This window comes from Pholis gunnellus, assembly GCF_910591455.1.
Source record: "Pholis gunnellus genome assembly, chromosome: 6".
NCBI lineage: Eukaryota > Metazoa > Chordata > Actinopteri > Perciformes > Pholidae > Pholis > Pholis gunnellus.
Genome location: NC_136532.1, coordinates 10,973,888 through 10,987,577, shown reverse-complemented (window position 1 = coordinate 10,987,577; position 13,690 = coordinate 10,973,888). Strand labels below are relative to the sequence as shown.

General features: G+C 41.0%; 1 protein-coding gene across 2 annotated transcripts in view; it reads left to right on the top strand.

The window, feature by feature from the left end:
* The first annotated feature begins 5,477 nt into the window (after positions 1-5,477).
* Positions 5,478-13,690, top strand: part of pcsk5b (proprotein convertase subtilisin/kexin type 5b) — a 50,951-nt gene continuing 42,738 nt past the window's right edge. For both annotated transcript variants that reach the window (XM_079161011.1, XM_079161010.1), the window contains exons 1-2: positions 5,478-5,760; positions 10,360-10,464. In XM_079161011.1, coding sequence (XP_079017137.1) covers positions 5,581-5,760; positions 10,360-10,464 — 285 coding nt within the window. In that variant the 5' untranslated portion in view covers positions 5,478-5,580. The remainder of the gene's footprint in view (positions 5,761-10,359; positions 10,465-13,690) is intronic.

The window sequence follows — 13,690 nt, the reverse complement described above, 5'->3', positions numbered from 1 at the left end:
CCCCAAAAATGTATACTGCACTCGACCCAATTTGTAACTAATTTTTCTGTTGCTGCCAAACATCACATTCTCAAATACTTATACCTTGAGAATCTGCGATTAATAAATGAGTAATTACCAGCACAAACTTATGGTTGACATGTTGCAGAAGATGGGCTCTTCCTTGGGTTTGATAATGCAATAACGATGAAATAAAAACAGAAATTCCAAGTGGGTGTATAATGAGATGAATTTGCATTGATTGCCCCATTCCCTCTGGTCTGTTGTCTTAAAGTAGATCTATATTTTGTTTAATTGCACTTGCAGTTTTGACCTTACGATTATCTGATAGTTGTGGGTATGTACTTTTGACCTGTTGGCTATTTTGTAGGATATGATACGTGCAAGCAAATGGCATGATAATTAAGAAATTTGTTTTAATTTGTGCCACTACAGCTCATTAATTGAATAATGCAATCCTTTTATTTAAAATTGTTAATTTGTGTGAGGCGGTTGCTGTAACTTTTTCCAAAGAAGTAGTTCTCTGAAACTGAATAGAGCATTGTCTGTAATCTGATTGCCAAGACTGTTCTCTGTAATAGTCTTTTAAGCCAGTTGGCCATATGGTGAACCAGCTTGAGTGAGATGCAGGTGGCTCCATCATAAGACACCACCTTTTCCCATAAAATGCATATTCTATGATGCTATAAATAAAAAAACTGACAGGGAAAGGAAGATTAAACAGTTTATTTTTCAAATTAATTCATTTTTCAAATTAATTATTTTCTTTGCCCATGACTCAGCACAGCAAAACCTTTGCTTAAATATCAAAAGCAAAAACAGGACAGTTGCAGAATGTGATTGTGTTGAATTCAGTAATTCAACCCAATCACTAAGATGGGACAAGTATGCAGAATAAAGGTCAATAGATGTGGATTTGTCTGCACCTCATCCCTTTGGCAATATGATCATTTACATTTAGAAATGTAGCTTTATAATCTGACCCTGCTCATGTGAAGATTGATGTTCACCATTTTATTCAAGATCGTTTCACCAGGATAGTTGAGTAGTTATTTTTTGTTCATTGCAATTTATTGTTGTAATTTTATTTGTTTTATTAAATAATTCAATACCATATAATCTATTGAACAGTGAAGAAAGAATGCTTGAATGATGACTCCCTTCCTATTCAAATGTACTTTTTAGACCCTTATTTGTGAACATAACATGCATTCACAATGATACCAAGGTTTTACACATGTTCTTTGGATAGTATTTGTTTTAGCTCAAGGATATTTGAAGGTTCATATAGGGGAGAAACACGAATCTGTCAGTCCCAATGAAAATATATATGAGCATATAGATACAATGTTAAAACTCACAATGAATTAGTTGAGTTGATGTTTTTTTAGCCGCTCACTTACACAAACCGCGTGGATCGTTTTCAACACCGTTTCAGTGCTTCGCTTCAGTGCTTCCTTTCAGTGTGATCTAGGCAGGAAGCTGTTTCAGGAGCTTACCTGGTCGTCACCCTCCAGGTAAACACTGTTAGCTCTGTCAGCACTGTTGACATTGTTTGCACTGTTAACGTGTTAGCACCGTTAGCTGCGAGCAAATTTTGCGCTTTTAAAATGTTTTACCTTCTCTAATCGTTGTATGGTCAGGAACATATTGTGCAGAAAGAAGAACAGATAAATAGCAATTCTTCTCCACCTGTAAAAGTGTAAATGGATATTAATTAAATGATTAAAGATTGAACTGCAATCTTCATCATGTAATCTTCTCAGTCACCACAAGATGGCAATGTATAGCTATTTCGTATGAAGTCAATTGCTTGGTCAGTACTGCACACAGGACAGCACTTTTTTGACACGAGGCCACACCAGGTGGGTCACAGCTCACAGGTACATAGTAAAGGAATCTTCTTATTTATAAGGCTTAAAATTGAACTGGACACTGATTAAATGCCCGTTGTGAGTCATATTCAGGGCATAAGGAGGTTTAACAAACCTAGTAAACAGGCAATTAACTCATCAATTTAAAAAATGTCATGTAAACCAGTCAAACAATTATCTGTTGACAATGCCTAAACTTGAGATAATCAAATTACACATTATTTGACTTGTTTTGAACATTGTGTTTTAATTGATAAACCACTACCATACTGTTTGAGCACCATAGAGATTCAAATTCACATTTCCCGCAGATGCAGGAGACCAAACTTTACTTAGCTATACCACTCTCCCAGTCTCCCCCTTCTTCCATCTCTCTCCACAGAATGTATAGTGTGTGTGCCCCCCGAATAGTCTGTATAACACTGGTATGTGGCTGACAAAGGAGAGGGTGAAGAGAAGAAGGGACGGGTGGTGATTGGAGGGCGAGATGTCGAGCAGGGAAGATGGAAAGTCGGTGAGTGGCAGGTGCTATTGTAACCTAAGTGCAGTAGCCTACAGCTACAAGGTCAAAGGTCAAAGTGAAGTTGAAAGGTCAACCTTTACTCGCAGGAAACCCACCCAGTGAGAGATACAGATAAGTGGGTCAGAGAGAGCGATGAGCCCTAGGATAAAAATTGAAGGAACAGAAAGGTATGAAGGAAAGAGAAGAGTAATGTCAGGCTGCAGCGTAGGTTAAATGAATTAAAAAAAACTTGACCCCAAGACAGGCTCTAAAGAAAAGAACAGAACCAGATAGATTCATTATATGAAAGAAGATGCAGGCAAAAAAGAGAACATCTGGAGAGGAAAGCAAAGCAAATGATTGAACGCAAAGGCCCTCGTGGGTAAGCAGTGGTGGATGGGTAATCATAAGATGCACTTGAATTCACGAGGGGCACACATGTTTGATAACGCCCCTGTCTTGATGGGACGAGAAAATCATGTGGGCGCTTCTCTCCTAGAATTGTATACTTGTATACTTGATACTGAATGAACAAATTAGCTGTGTCCTTAGTGAAAAAAAAGCTAGTTGGCTGCAGTCTCTTATTGGAGCCTTCTATTGTGTTGTATCATGGGGGTTGTGTGTAGTTTGAAAAAAAAGTTGTGTTTGGCCTAAACACGGGATGCATCCTGTTATTTTATTGAAGAGGCACAGGAATGCACACAGGAATGCCCCTCAGACTGTTTGTTGACGCTCCTGACCGATCCGCTCTCAGATGTTGACAAAGACGTTTTGTTGGGGTTCACTCGGTTCACTCCCTGGAGAAACTCGGGGAGCTGTGAGGCTGACACACAGGGGGCCCTGGTTCTCAAGGTGGCCTCGTGACCTGGGTACTTGATTTGGATACTCAAATCAATTTCTGCTGTGTTTTGTCTCCTCTCCTTTTTTCTTTAAATTACAAGCCCCTCAAATTGGCTAAATGGAGAACGATCACTGTTTTTTTTTTTTTTTATATAAATCTTTACTCCCTTTCATCTCCATCTGGGGGACCATGAGATGTTCTTGTCCCCCCGCTTGTTGTGAGATGTGACAGCGGGGTCCATTCAGCGAGAAATTGGCTGCAATTAGTGCAATTATGCTGATTTTCACTTGTGTCCCATGCAGAACAGAGTTTTTGCTGTGCACAGAGACATCCCCGGGAAACTGCTGCAAAACAAAAACCCATCAATCAACAAAGACCTTGAATGAAAGACTCAACTGCAGATAATACCAGGCACATTCCATAATGACAGCGTTTAGTCAGCTGTGACCTGTGTTGCGACGAGGGGCATGACATCTAGAGCTTCACTGATTAAGGGGGAATATGCAATAAAGTTGCTATAAAGGGCAGAAGGCCTGCATGGCAGTGGTGGATGTATAACCCAGGCAAACAGTGAGGATGTCTGTGAGGCTGGTTACTATATGACAGTGTTAAACACACTTGAGTTCAGCTCATCTCCAAGATTTTAAGCAATACACACTCTGAACCATAAATCATGACTGTCACAACAATGAAAATAATCAATAATTGAATGCAGTTGAAAGAGGGTTCAGTGTTTTATGGGAGAAAATAATATTTTAATTTTTCTTTTTAATATTTAATAGTTTGTTTCCCATTGGATGATTACTGAGGTGGAGGTCATGGTTTACCTTTACATTGGTATGTCTATGTCAATATTGCCCAGGAGACTGACAAGGCTTGCATTCAACAGCAGATTTCAAGGTGTGGGACGGAGGAGCAGTATCCAAAATGTAATGCATCCACTTGTTAACTTGTGGACTGATTACAAATATATTTTAGGGGGCAAAACACCACTGCTACTCATGTGCTGCATGTTTGTATCGGCTATTAAAACTTGGCACACTAGCAAACGTATAAACAACTCAGTCACTCACTGAAAGCGTGCATAGTTGTTGATGGTTAGAACCCAGCTCTGCTGTCAGTAAAAAAAAGGATCATTCTGTAAGATACGAACACACTCTTGGAAGCAAGACATAGACCCATTCTCACTGGTATCATTTCATTGTCTACAAACAAACCCCCAAAATGTGAATGAATTATTTGAAAACATCCACACAAATTGAGATTTTTTCATAGCAAACCACACATTCTTAAAAATGAATACAGGTTTCATGATGTCAAACCAAATGTGAAATCATCTCAGAATTTTTTCTTCTTTTACACAGTGCTTTGGCAGTATTATTTCTGATTTATAGTGAGGCCATAAAAGATGGAATCTATTTGAACCCTTAGACCCAGGTTAAATAGGGTAGGAGCAGGGTCAGGGTTAAACACTGCAGGGTCAGGGTTACGATGAAGATACAGAATCTACAGATTCAACCATAATTGTAACTTGATGTCATTTGTGTTGCAATGCCTCCTTGCTATGGCAGTAGCCACGTAGACATGACCATGTTAACTGTACAAATTGTTTCAGATTGTTTCTTCTTTTGTAAGTTCAATTGGGCGTTGTGACAAACAAAATTAAGAACCATTCTTTAACATAGGCTAACTAGGCTAACTTCCAGACAGTTTGTTTTGAAGTAAATTATTCTTCATTTTATCCAGGGGCCCTCCTGGAGTAAGCCCTTGAAGCTGCCCCCAAGTGGCTCCATGGCCCCCAGTTTGACCCCCAGTCTGTGTCTGGTGGACGGGCGGTCAGCGGCGGATCCGAGTAGAGTGTCTTTAAGACCCAGCGGAGCTCGGCAGGGAAACCCCGCGGCTTCAGTTGTTTCTACTCTCCAGAGTGTCAGCTAGTTATTTGTGGGGAGGCGCTGTAGCCATTTCGCCACATGAAAGCCCGATGCGCTGAACGACCAACATCCGAGTTGTTCGTGGAGAAGAGAAATCAGCTTTGAGGAGCTCCGCGCGCACACGAACTCGCGCGCAAAGACGCACGGCGCACATACACGTACACTTCCTCCTCCTCCACTGTGGAAAAACAGAGAGAGGAACTCGGAACGCAAACTTCAACTCTCCCATGTGGAAGGCAGGGGTTTGAGGATAAGGTCTATTTTTTTTCCTCTCCCGGGCTCCGTTCCTTCCCCCTCTCTCCCTCTCACTTTAACTGTTTTTGGCCGGATAGTTGCGTTTCTATGAGAGTCTTGCTCGGCGAGAAGAGAAGTTTGGTTGTTTGCCTGGTCGGCTGAGGAGGAGGAGAAGAGTCGGGTTCAAAGTGGGGGAAGATGGTCCGCAACGCCGCTTGGAGAAGAAGCTTGCTGTGCGTCCTGGCGCTCTGTCTCAGCTTTGCGTCCCCGCCGTGCAATGCTCGGATTTACACCAACCACTGGGCAGTCAGGATAGCCGGTGGACCCGATGTAGCCGAGCGGATAGCGGATAAATATGGCTATAGGAACATGGGACAGGTAGGTCGCTTATTGCTCCATCAGAGGTTGCTTCTTTTTGTGTGCCTTTTTTTTTGTCGTTTCTTGTTTTTGACAACTCTTACAAAAGTACCGCATGGCATGATGGTTATTATTCCTTTTACCAGTAGACAAACGATACGAAGTCAAACGTAAAGGGTCTGAAGTCCAAACCTGAGCCGCGAACCTTCTTTGTGATTCTCTAACTCAGTCCTTCTTTCTGTGGCTCTCTGTATGTCACACAAGGAGAGAGAAGCTGCAGAAAACATATAAAGAAGATCAAGAGCAGGATGGCACAACAGGTGCCTCCTCAATGTGTTTCCGCGGATCATGTTCACTTTGCGAGCTGGAGCTATGGGGAGCTCACTACCCGGCCTCACAGCCACAGCAGTCTCATGTGCGTGATCTTTTTGACACACACGTGAGACAGCTCGTGCTGTTGGGTTTGTGGTCTTGGAATTGACATCAAAAGATCTCCAGTCAAACAGATTGTCATGTTGGGCTTTTTTTAAATACTGTACAATTGTTGTGCAAAACCTCCCCTGACTGGTCATGCTTGACTTGGCAACATTAACTTACACTTAGGGCAAATTCTTGAGTCGATGCTCTCATACATTTTGTCAGTATTCACAAATTGACAGAATGAATTGTGTTTCTTCTGGGTTTCTTGAGTAAGATGAGGCTCCACTACAAGATAACCGGTTGAAATAGGCACGTCATTACTAGAAAGATCAATATTCAAAGTTTGCATTTTCTTACAGCTCACTATTTAAAGCGTGCATTTTTCTAAATCACCAATGCACAATTCTACAATGTAAGAGGTAATTTCCATTAGATCTGGTATTTGTGGCCAAATGTAGGGACCAATACTACAGTAATTCCCTACCACCGCTGTAAATAAAAAAAAACGAACATATACAGAGAATGCAAAACACTTGTCTGTCTCTCTTCATATGATGTCATTTTATCAATAAACAGAAGTCTGCACAGGTCCAGGAGGAGGGTTTTTAATTGGTCACTTAAAATGTGTTTTGACAATGTTTAAAGCAAAATCCTCTGTCCTTTGTGGGTTAAAGAAATAGGCCACACAAACATGGACCCCACACATACTTCAGAGTATTGTGACCGAAATGCGTGGATAGTTCAAGCCTGCACTTGCCAGCGCTCGACGTGAAGACAGCGTGGAACAGAGGGGGGCATTCTGACAGGTTGTTGTGGGGTAGCCTAGTCAACAGCTATTGAACCCCCCCTTCCTCCTCGCCTTATCCAGCCCGCCCACCCACTATACTCCCCAGAGAGCAGACCTTAATGGCCTCGTTTATCCCCTCTCTTTGACGGGAACTAATGTGTGGAGTCCCCCCCCCCCCCCTTCCATACCAACCCCCCATAGGAATTCCCCTGTGGAGTGCAGTGTCGCCTCCGACCCCCACCATTCGCCCTAATTTCCATGTCAATATGGAGCGTTCATTGGACTTTGACACCTCATAGACAAGAGTTTTACTTCACTTCCTGGTTTTGGGGTCAGCTGAAAGCCGCTCCCATGGGAGAGATAACAGCACAATCTGGTTTCCTAATGTGAACTTTGACATCCCCATCATCAACCCCCTTCCTCTTATATCAGTGCCGCACTGATGTATATGGTGAATACAATCAAACATAAGTGGGAGGACTTATTGCAAGTTTTTCTTCAGTTTGATGCTACTGTAGATTGCAAAGAGATACAATACAAGTATTTTTCAATTCAAGGGAACTCGCTTGGATGTGCTCGCTTGTGATAAATGATTTGAGGATGTGACTGCTAAAAGAGAAGAGGTTTCATCTTTTGAAGGGAAGCAAAGTAGTTGGAGAGAGGAAAAGGGGGATGGGTATGGAAAACATGTGACAGAGGGACAATATAGTCTTCTTGACAGGGGTGGAAAGAGGAGAACAGACAAAGATAACACACACTGGGAGATGGAGGGAGGAGGGAGCGAAATAAGGGACGATAGATGGACGGATGGATGAAAAGAGTTGGCATGGAGTGAGAGAGCACCTCGTTGGGGAATTCTGGGTAATCCTCTTAACCATGGAGCCCCCTTCCCAGACTAAGACAGTGGCCCAAATTGGGTCTAAATCAGCTGACAAGACCCTAGATGTGGATATCTGTTCAAACTGGTGTTTTGAAGAGATTTGAGAGGAGTTGGAGCCATTGAGAGGGAGGGGGATGATGTAGCCAGACTTGGACAGGCGGCAGTTACATCAATAACAAGTTATGAGATTATTTCAGCAGGTCGGACTGAAAAATCGGTGCCTAAAGGCTTCAGGCCAACAGGGTGTTGTTTTTGGAAAATACCATCCATGCTGATCATTTTTATCCAAGCTAGTCATCCAGTGTCTGTGAAAAACATTCAGTATTCTATTTATTATACTTTTTTAGTTTGTAGAATAAGCTTGAGTTTAAAGTTGAGGTAAAGGTTATATAAATACAAGTGAAGTGAAATAAATATTGTGTTATTATCCTTGCTCTTACTTTAACAATGTAGCTGTAAAGGAACTGCAGCATCTGCACCATGTAGCAAGACGTTACAAAAGATCTATATTGTTATTCCATTTACACTTCCGCAGACAGATTTCTTTTGCAATTGCAGGATCTTGAAGTGCATTTGAGCTCTCATCTTCTTGTTTGATGCCCACCGTCACAGCATGCACGTATCTGAACCACACTTATTCAGGCAAAACTTGACCTTGAAGTTTGGTAGTCTGACCCAGCTATCAGAATTATTTCCATGAGAAAAAAGTTGTATCACCTTTTTAGTGATTCCTGGCAGGACTTTGTATCAAGTGACATGGAAGTGTATCAAGAGACATCATGAATCACTGAAGTGCAGGTGGTTTCAGCTCGCAAATTTGTTACGACATCATTTCCAGTAACCAAAGTTTCTGCTGAACATGTGATTCACTATGTGGGTTATTGCATCATAATGAAAATCAAATGGACTATATAACCTGATGAACGTGTTTCAGATCACATCTTGTCATAGCAGTCACAACTCAAGCCAATAGTTTAAGAAACTGCACATTGAATGTGTGATGTAGTAACCTGAAGAGGTGTTGAAGCTATCGTAAAGGTTGTTCATTTCCAAATGTCACTTTAATTGGAATAAATGGGCGATCAGAATGTAGAGGGCTTTAAAAAGAGCAGTGCAGTTTAGACCTGGGATTAAGTTTAAAAAAAAAAATGTATTCGATATGTAGAGCTTTTCCAGCAGCTTCCATTTGCAGACACTCCTAGAAGGGTGGCCTGCTAATGGCAGTGCAGATGTTGGGTAGATTAAATAGGCAGTGGAAGCACGATATGTTGAGACCTGTTTACACTATGAGAAGCATCCAAAGAGGTAGCCGCCTATTATGGAAGCACATTTTGTTTCTATTTATGTAGAATCCATTTAAATCTGACTACCCACGACATCTGACTTTTGCTGTGTGTTACACTGATGTTTGCTGTTTGCTGAAAGGTGATCCAGCAAGGCCTTTTGGCACTTTCTTGTTTCTCACTTTGTCAGTCTGGAAGTTGGAGGATGTATGTTCGTGCATGAGCATTGAGCTGAAAGCTGATCTAATGGGTTCTGTGGTGGTGGAGCTCAGCCGTGGATCAGTGACGCACCACAGGACCCTTGGCAGCCATGACAGGGTACATCTGAGGGATTGTATGGTCTTTATCAATTATTAAAACTAATCACCGTCAAGCAGCTTGCCGTCTGCCTATCATTGTCTGTCTGCGGATCCTCTGTCCTCATGTCTCTGTCACTCAGTGTCTTTGTCTGTTTGTACATTTGTGTGACATTCAAGACTTCCCTTTCTGTGGTTTTGTGTCTCCTTGTCTGTTTTTCTGTCTCACCTTTTAGTCCCTATTCCTTTCTTTTTCTCTCACAGTTTTTAAGAACTCAACAAAACTTTATGTATAATATACAGTATATAGAAAAAACAGGGGTTTAACATGACAACATAGAAAACTGTACCTTTACTACTTAAAAAAAGGAACTTCTCTAACAGTACTTTTAAAGTACTCGGTCACTTTCAACAGGAGTTTACCGTATTCATTGACTACTGTGATAAACTCTTGTTGTGTGTATGTATGATGCGTTTACAGTTATGTGTATCTATTTCATCTGTGAAATGCAAACTACAAGATCTCATAACTCATGATCCTTTAATATATCAATATAGCAATATATCGATATTATATTGATTTTGTGATATGAGACTAGACTTAGATTTTGGACATCGCAATATTGTAATATATCATACAAAATGTCGGGATTTTTAAGGCGGCATTCCGGTAAAGTGATTTAGTTTTCTTAACTTACGAGACTGTTTTAGCTGTTCTGTCGTTTGACTTGACCCACTTAGTCATTATATCCACATTGCTAATAATTATTTATTAAAAATCATATTGTGTAAATATTTTGCGAAAGCACGAATGGTCAATATTGTTGTAATATCGGTATTAAAGTATTTGGTAAAAGATAATGTGATATTTGATTTTGTCCAGCACTACGTTGAGGTAGAAAGGCTTACGGAATGAATAGATATGTTTCTTAAGTCTCTATATGTGTTTTGCAGATTGGGGACCTCAAAGACCACTATCACTTCTTCCATAGCCGGACCATCAAGAGGTCGACTTTGTCAAGCCTTGGTCGCCATAGTTTTATTTCCATGGAGCCCAAGGTAAGCATGATGTACTTTTTTGTGATAGACAGGTTAAAAATCAAGAGTATTTAACACAGTGTGTGTTTCTTCTAAATTTAAATGGTACTGAAGATAGTTTGACAAAATGATCACAACTCAAAGTCCACACACTAGCTTTTTCCCAGTTTGACTCTGTTCTCATCATGTGACCTAAGTATGTAACATCTTCTGATGAATACCATGATGTGCGATATAAAGCCCTGGTAGAAGTGAGGAAATGGACCTTTAGTTACGCTTATTTTGTCAAACTACTATCTCCTTACTGGAAACTAATGTCCCCAGATGTCTAAAACAAATACTTTTCTTAGACTGCTAATTTCTTCATGTGTGTTCATTTGTTTAGTAATGGTTTATTTAGTCATGGTTTACTATGACTATAATCACACTATAATAATAATATACACATTGCAAGTAATTTCATCACCTCATTATGAGATCCTTGCTGTATTTGATGCACAGGCCTGAAGAATGTGTGAAATACACTTAACACACCAACAGAGTTTACTCTTGTTTTCTCAGACAAGACTTGCACACAAATGGGTTATTGCAGGGACAAAGTGTTCATGAGAACAGGGACTATTACATTGCAGGGAAATTCCAGTATTCTTGACAGGTGAATTGTGATAAATGAGACCTATTCTTCTGCTTTTCTATTCCACAAACCCATCAACGTAAGGGTTTAGTGATAGGTTTAGAGGTGGGAGATTAAACATAATATGAATATAATTGTTCTTCAAATAAAAAGGCAATAGCCAACAGCTTCCTAATGCGGATACTTCCCTTTTGTTAAAGAGTTGTAAAAATCAAACGACATACTGCTGGCTGTGCCATTTTTTTTGTTTTTCTGGGTTTGTGCTGACACCATGCTCACAGACTTAAAAAAAACAACCTTATAGATTGCAACACATTCAGCTTCTTTTGTAACCATCATGTTGTTGTGAAATGTGTCCAGAAAGCCAGTTAATTGGATATGTTAAATACAAATTCAGGGAAATCCTATATTTTCCACTCTAAGTACCTGGCTCCTGTTCCAGAAACTACTGGGCAGAACTACGACTGCAAGTAAGAGAGATATAAAAAATAATAATTTATTAAATTTACTTTATGGTTTCTACTCCACCAAGGTTAGGATTGCCTTATTAACAATATAATATAGGCTTGCAAAGCATCTTCGTCAACTGAACAATATGTGTTTTTGTGCGACGTGGGTGAACTAGTCCTTCAAACAAAAGTTTGACCAAAGGTAAACCCTTACGCTTGTCCTGTCAATGCTCCACTCATCACTGCACCAGGTCATCACTCCCTGGCTGCATTATTAATGAAGTCTGAACCTCACACCACTCTGAGGCTTCATCCACACTACTATGTTTTCGTTAATCGCTAATCGCTCCAATAACGGCTGCTTCCTCCGCATGTCGGCGGTAGTAGAATTATAAAATGCAGAATTTACCTACACAACAGCTGCTATTATAGACAACAAGGTTAGCCACGCCTGTAATCCGTTATCCATGTTGAATTAATCTGGTAGTCGATCGATACTCGAGGCTCACATGGGGTCACGTGATAGGGGGCGTGACGAATCAGGGAAGGGCACGTCGTGACTGCTAAGACCCAACTATGTAGCGAACGCGGGTGTCTACGTCATTGTTTTAAAACGTATGCGGTTACACCCCTCCACACTAGGAGGTAACCCCAGAGTTTTAAAACTTACCCGGCTTCGGTAGTATTTCTAAACTCCTTCTTTTTCGGTGCTCTGAAACTCCGACCTAGTGTGGATGCTCAGTGTAAACGTAGCAGTGTTGATGTAGCCCGAACTTCATCAAGATACACAGGAGGAGTTGCTAATTTGAACTTGGTGGAGTGTACAAAAGGAGCATGTGGTGCTGCCATTTTCCTTTACCGATGTCTTGTTTAGATTTATGTGTATAGAGTGCTGAATTAGATAGATTTATATGGGATTCAGTGGCACCGCAGTTTGTGCAGATGTCCCATTCTTGACATGTGAAAACCTCCTACCACTAGAATATTTTTTGTCATATTTGTGTCTGACAGAAAACTTTACTTGTTGATGTCTGCATGTTTGATGAAGTGGGTAACTTTATCAAGCAGGCTGGGGCTTGATCCTGAGAAAACAAGATGAAACTCCTCAGATCCATTACAGTGAAGCTTAAAATATCCCATTTATGTCAATTTTGAAAAAATATTGACTTTTTGGTGCTTCAGGGATTTCATCCAGCAGCAATGGCTTTGTGTGTGTGCGAGTGTGTGTGTGTGTTTGTGTGTTTTGAACAATGGATTCAAGGGCATGCAAGTTTGTTTGTTTCCGTGCATGCACAAGAATGCATGCTGACTGCTGAGGAATGATAATGATGTATCAGTGGGATTTTTAAAAAGGAGTAAATAGAGAGTGAAACAGAAAGAAAAGATAAGACGGTACCTGTCACTCTCTGTTATCCACGTATCTGTTGTCCTCTATCTCCTTGTTTCTTTTCAATTATCTTTCCTTTCTCTACTTTTTCTTTTTTGGTCCAATCAGCTTGTTTTGTCCACCTGCTGTCCTTACTTGTCATCTCTTTTCTTTTCTCTTCCTCTCGTACCGTCAGTTATCACTGTTGCTTTCAGCAAACTTGTCTCCCTCCCTCCATCGCTGGTTCTCTTGCTCCCTCGGCCCCTGACACTCTGCCACAATGGAGGAAGGTTTGTGTCCTTATGCCAGCTGGCTGAGAGACTGAGATTTTAGAGGACTTGATCAGAGAGGAGAGGTTAAAGGAGAGAAAAAGGAGCTATTACAACAGAAGGAGAGTGAAGAGGAGCTGAAGAGAGAAGGAAAGAGTATTTTCCCCTGACTCGTTATGCTTTCAGCATAATCTGTGACCTGTCTGTGGGTTTGGGATCAATGTGACGGCTACTTTGGCACCAGCGCAGCCTGGCATACTGCTAATGATGTTTTGTAATAATGACAGCGTGTGTGTTTGTGTGCGAGTGAGTCAGATGGGTGTAGCGGTGCCATGAAAGGCGCACCCTGCCATCCACAGTACTCATTGGCACGCATGTTACCATGGTGATGTAGCACAGCACAGATTACCGCTTTATGGCATCCGCCTAACTGCAGTGTCACTTGCCTCTCAGGTCAAAGAGCATTTTCCAGGCTGGTGAATGACTCTGTCAAGGCCATTGGCCTGGAGAGAGAGAGAGAAATGGTTTT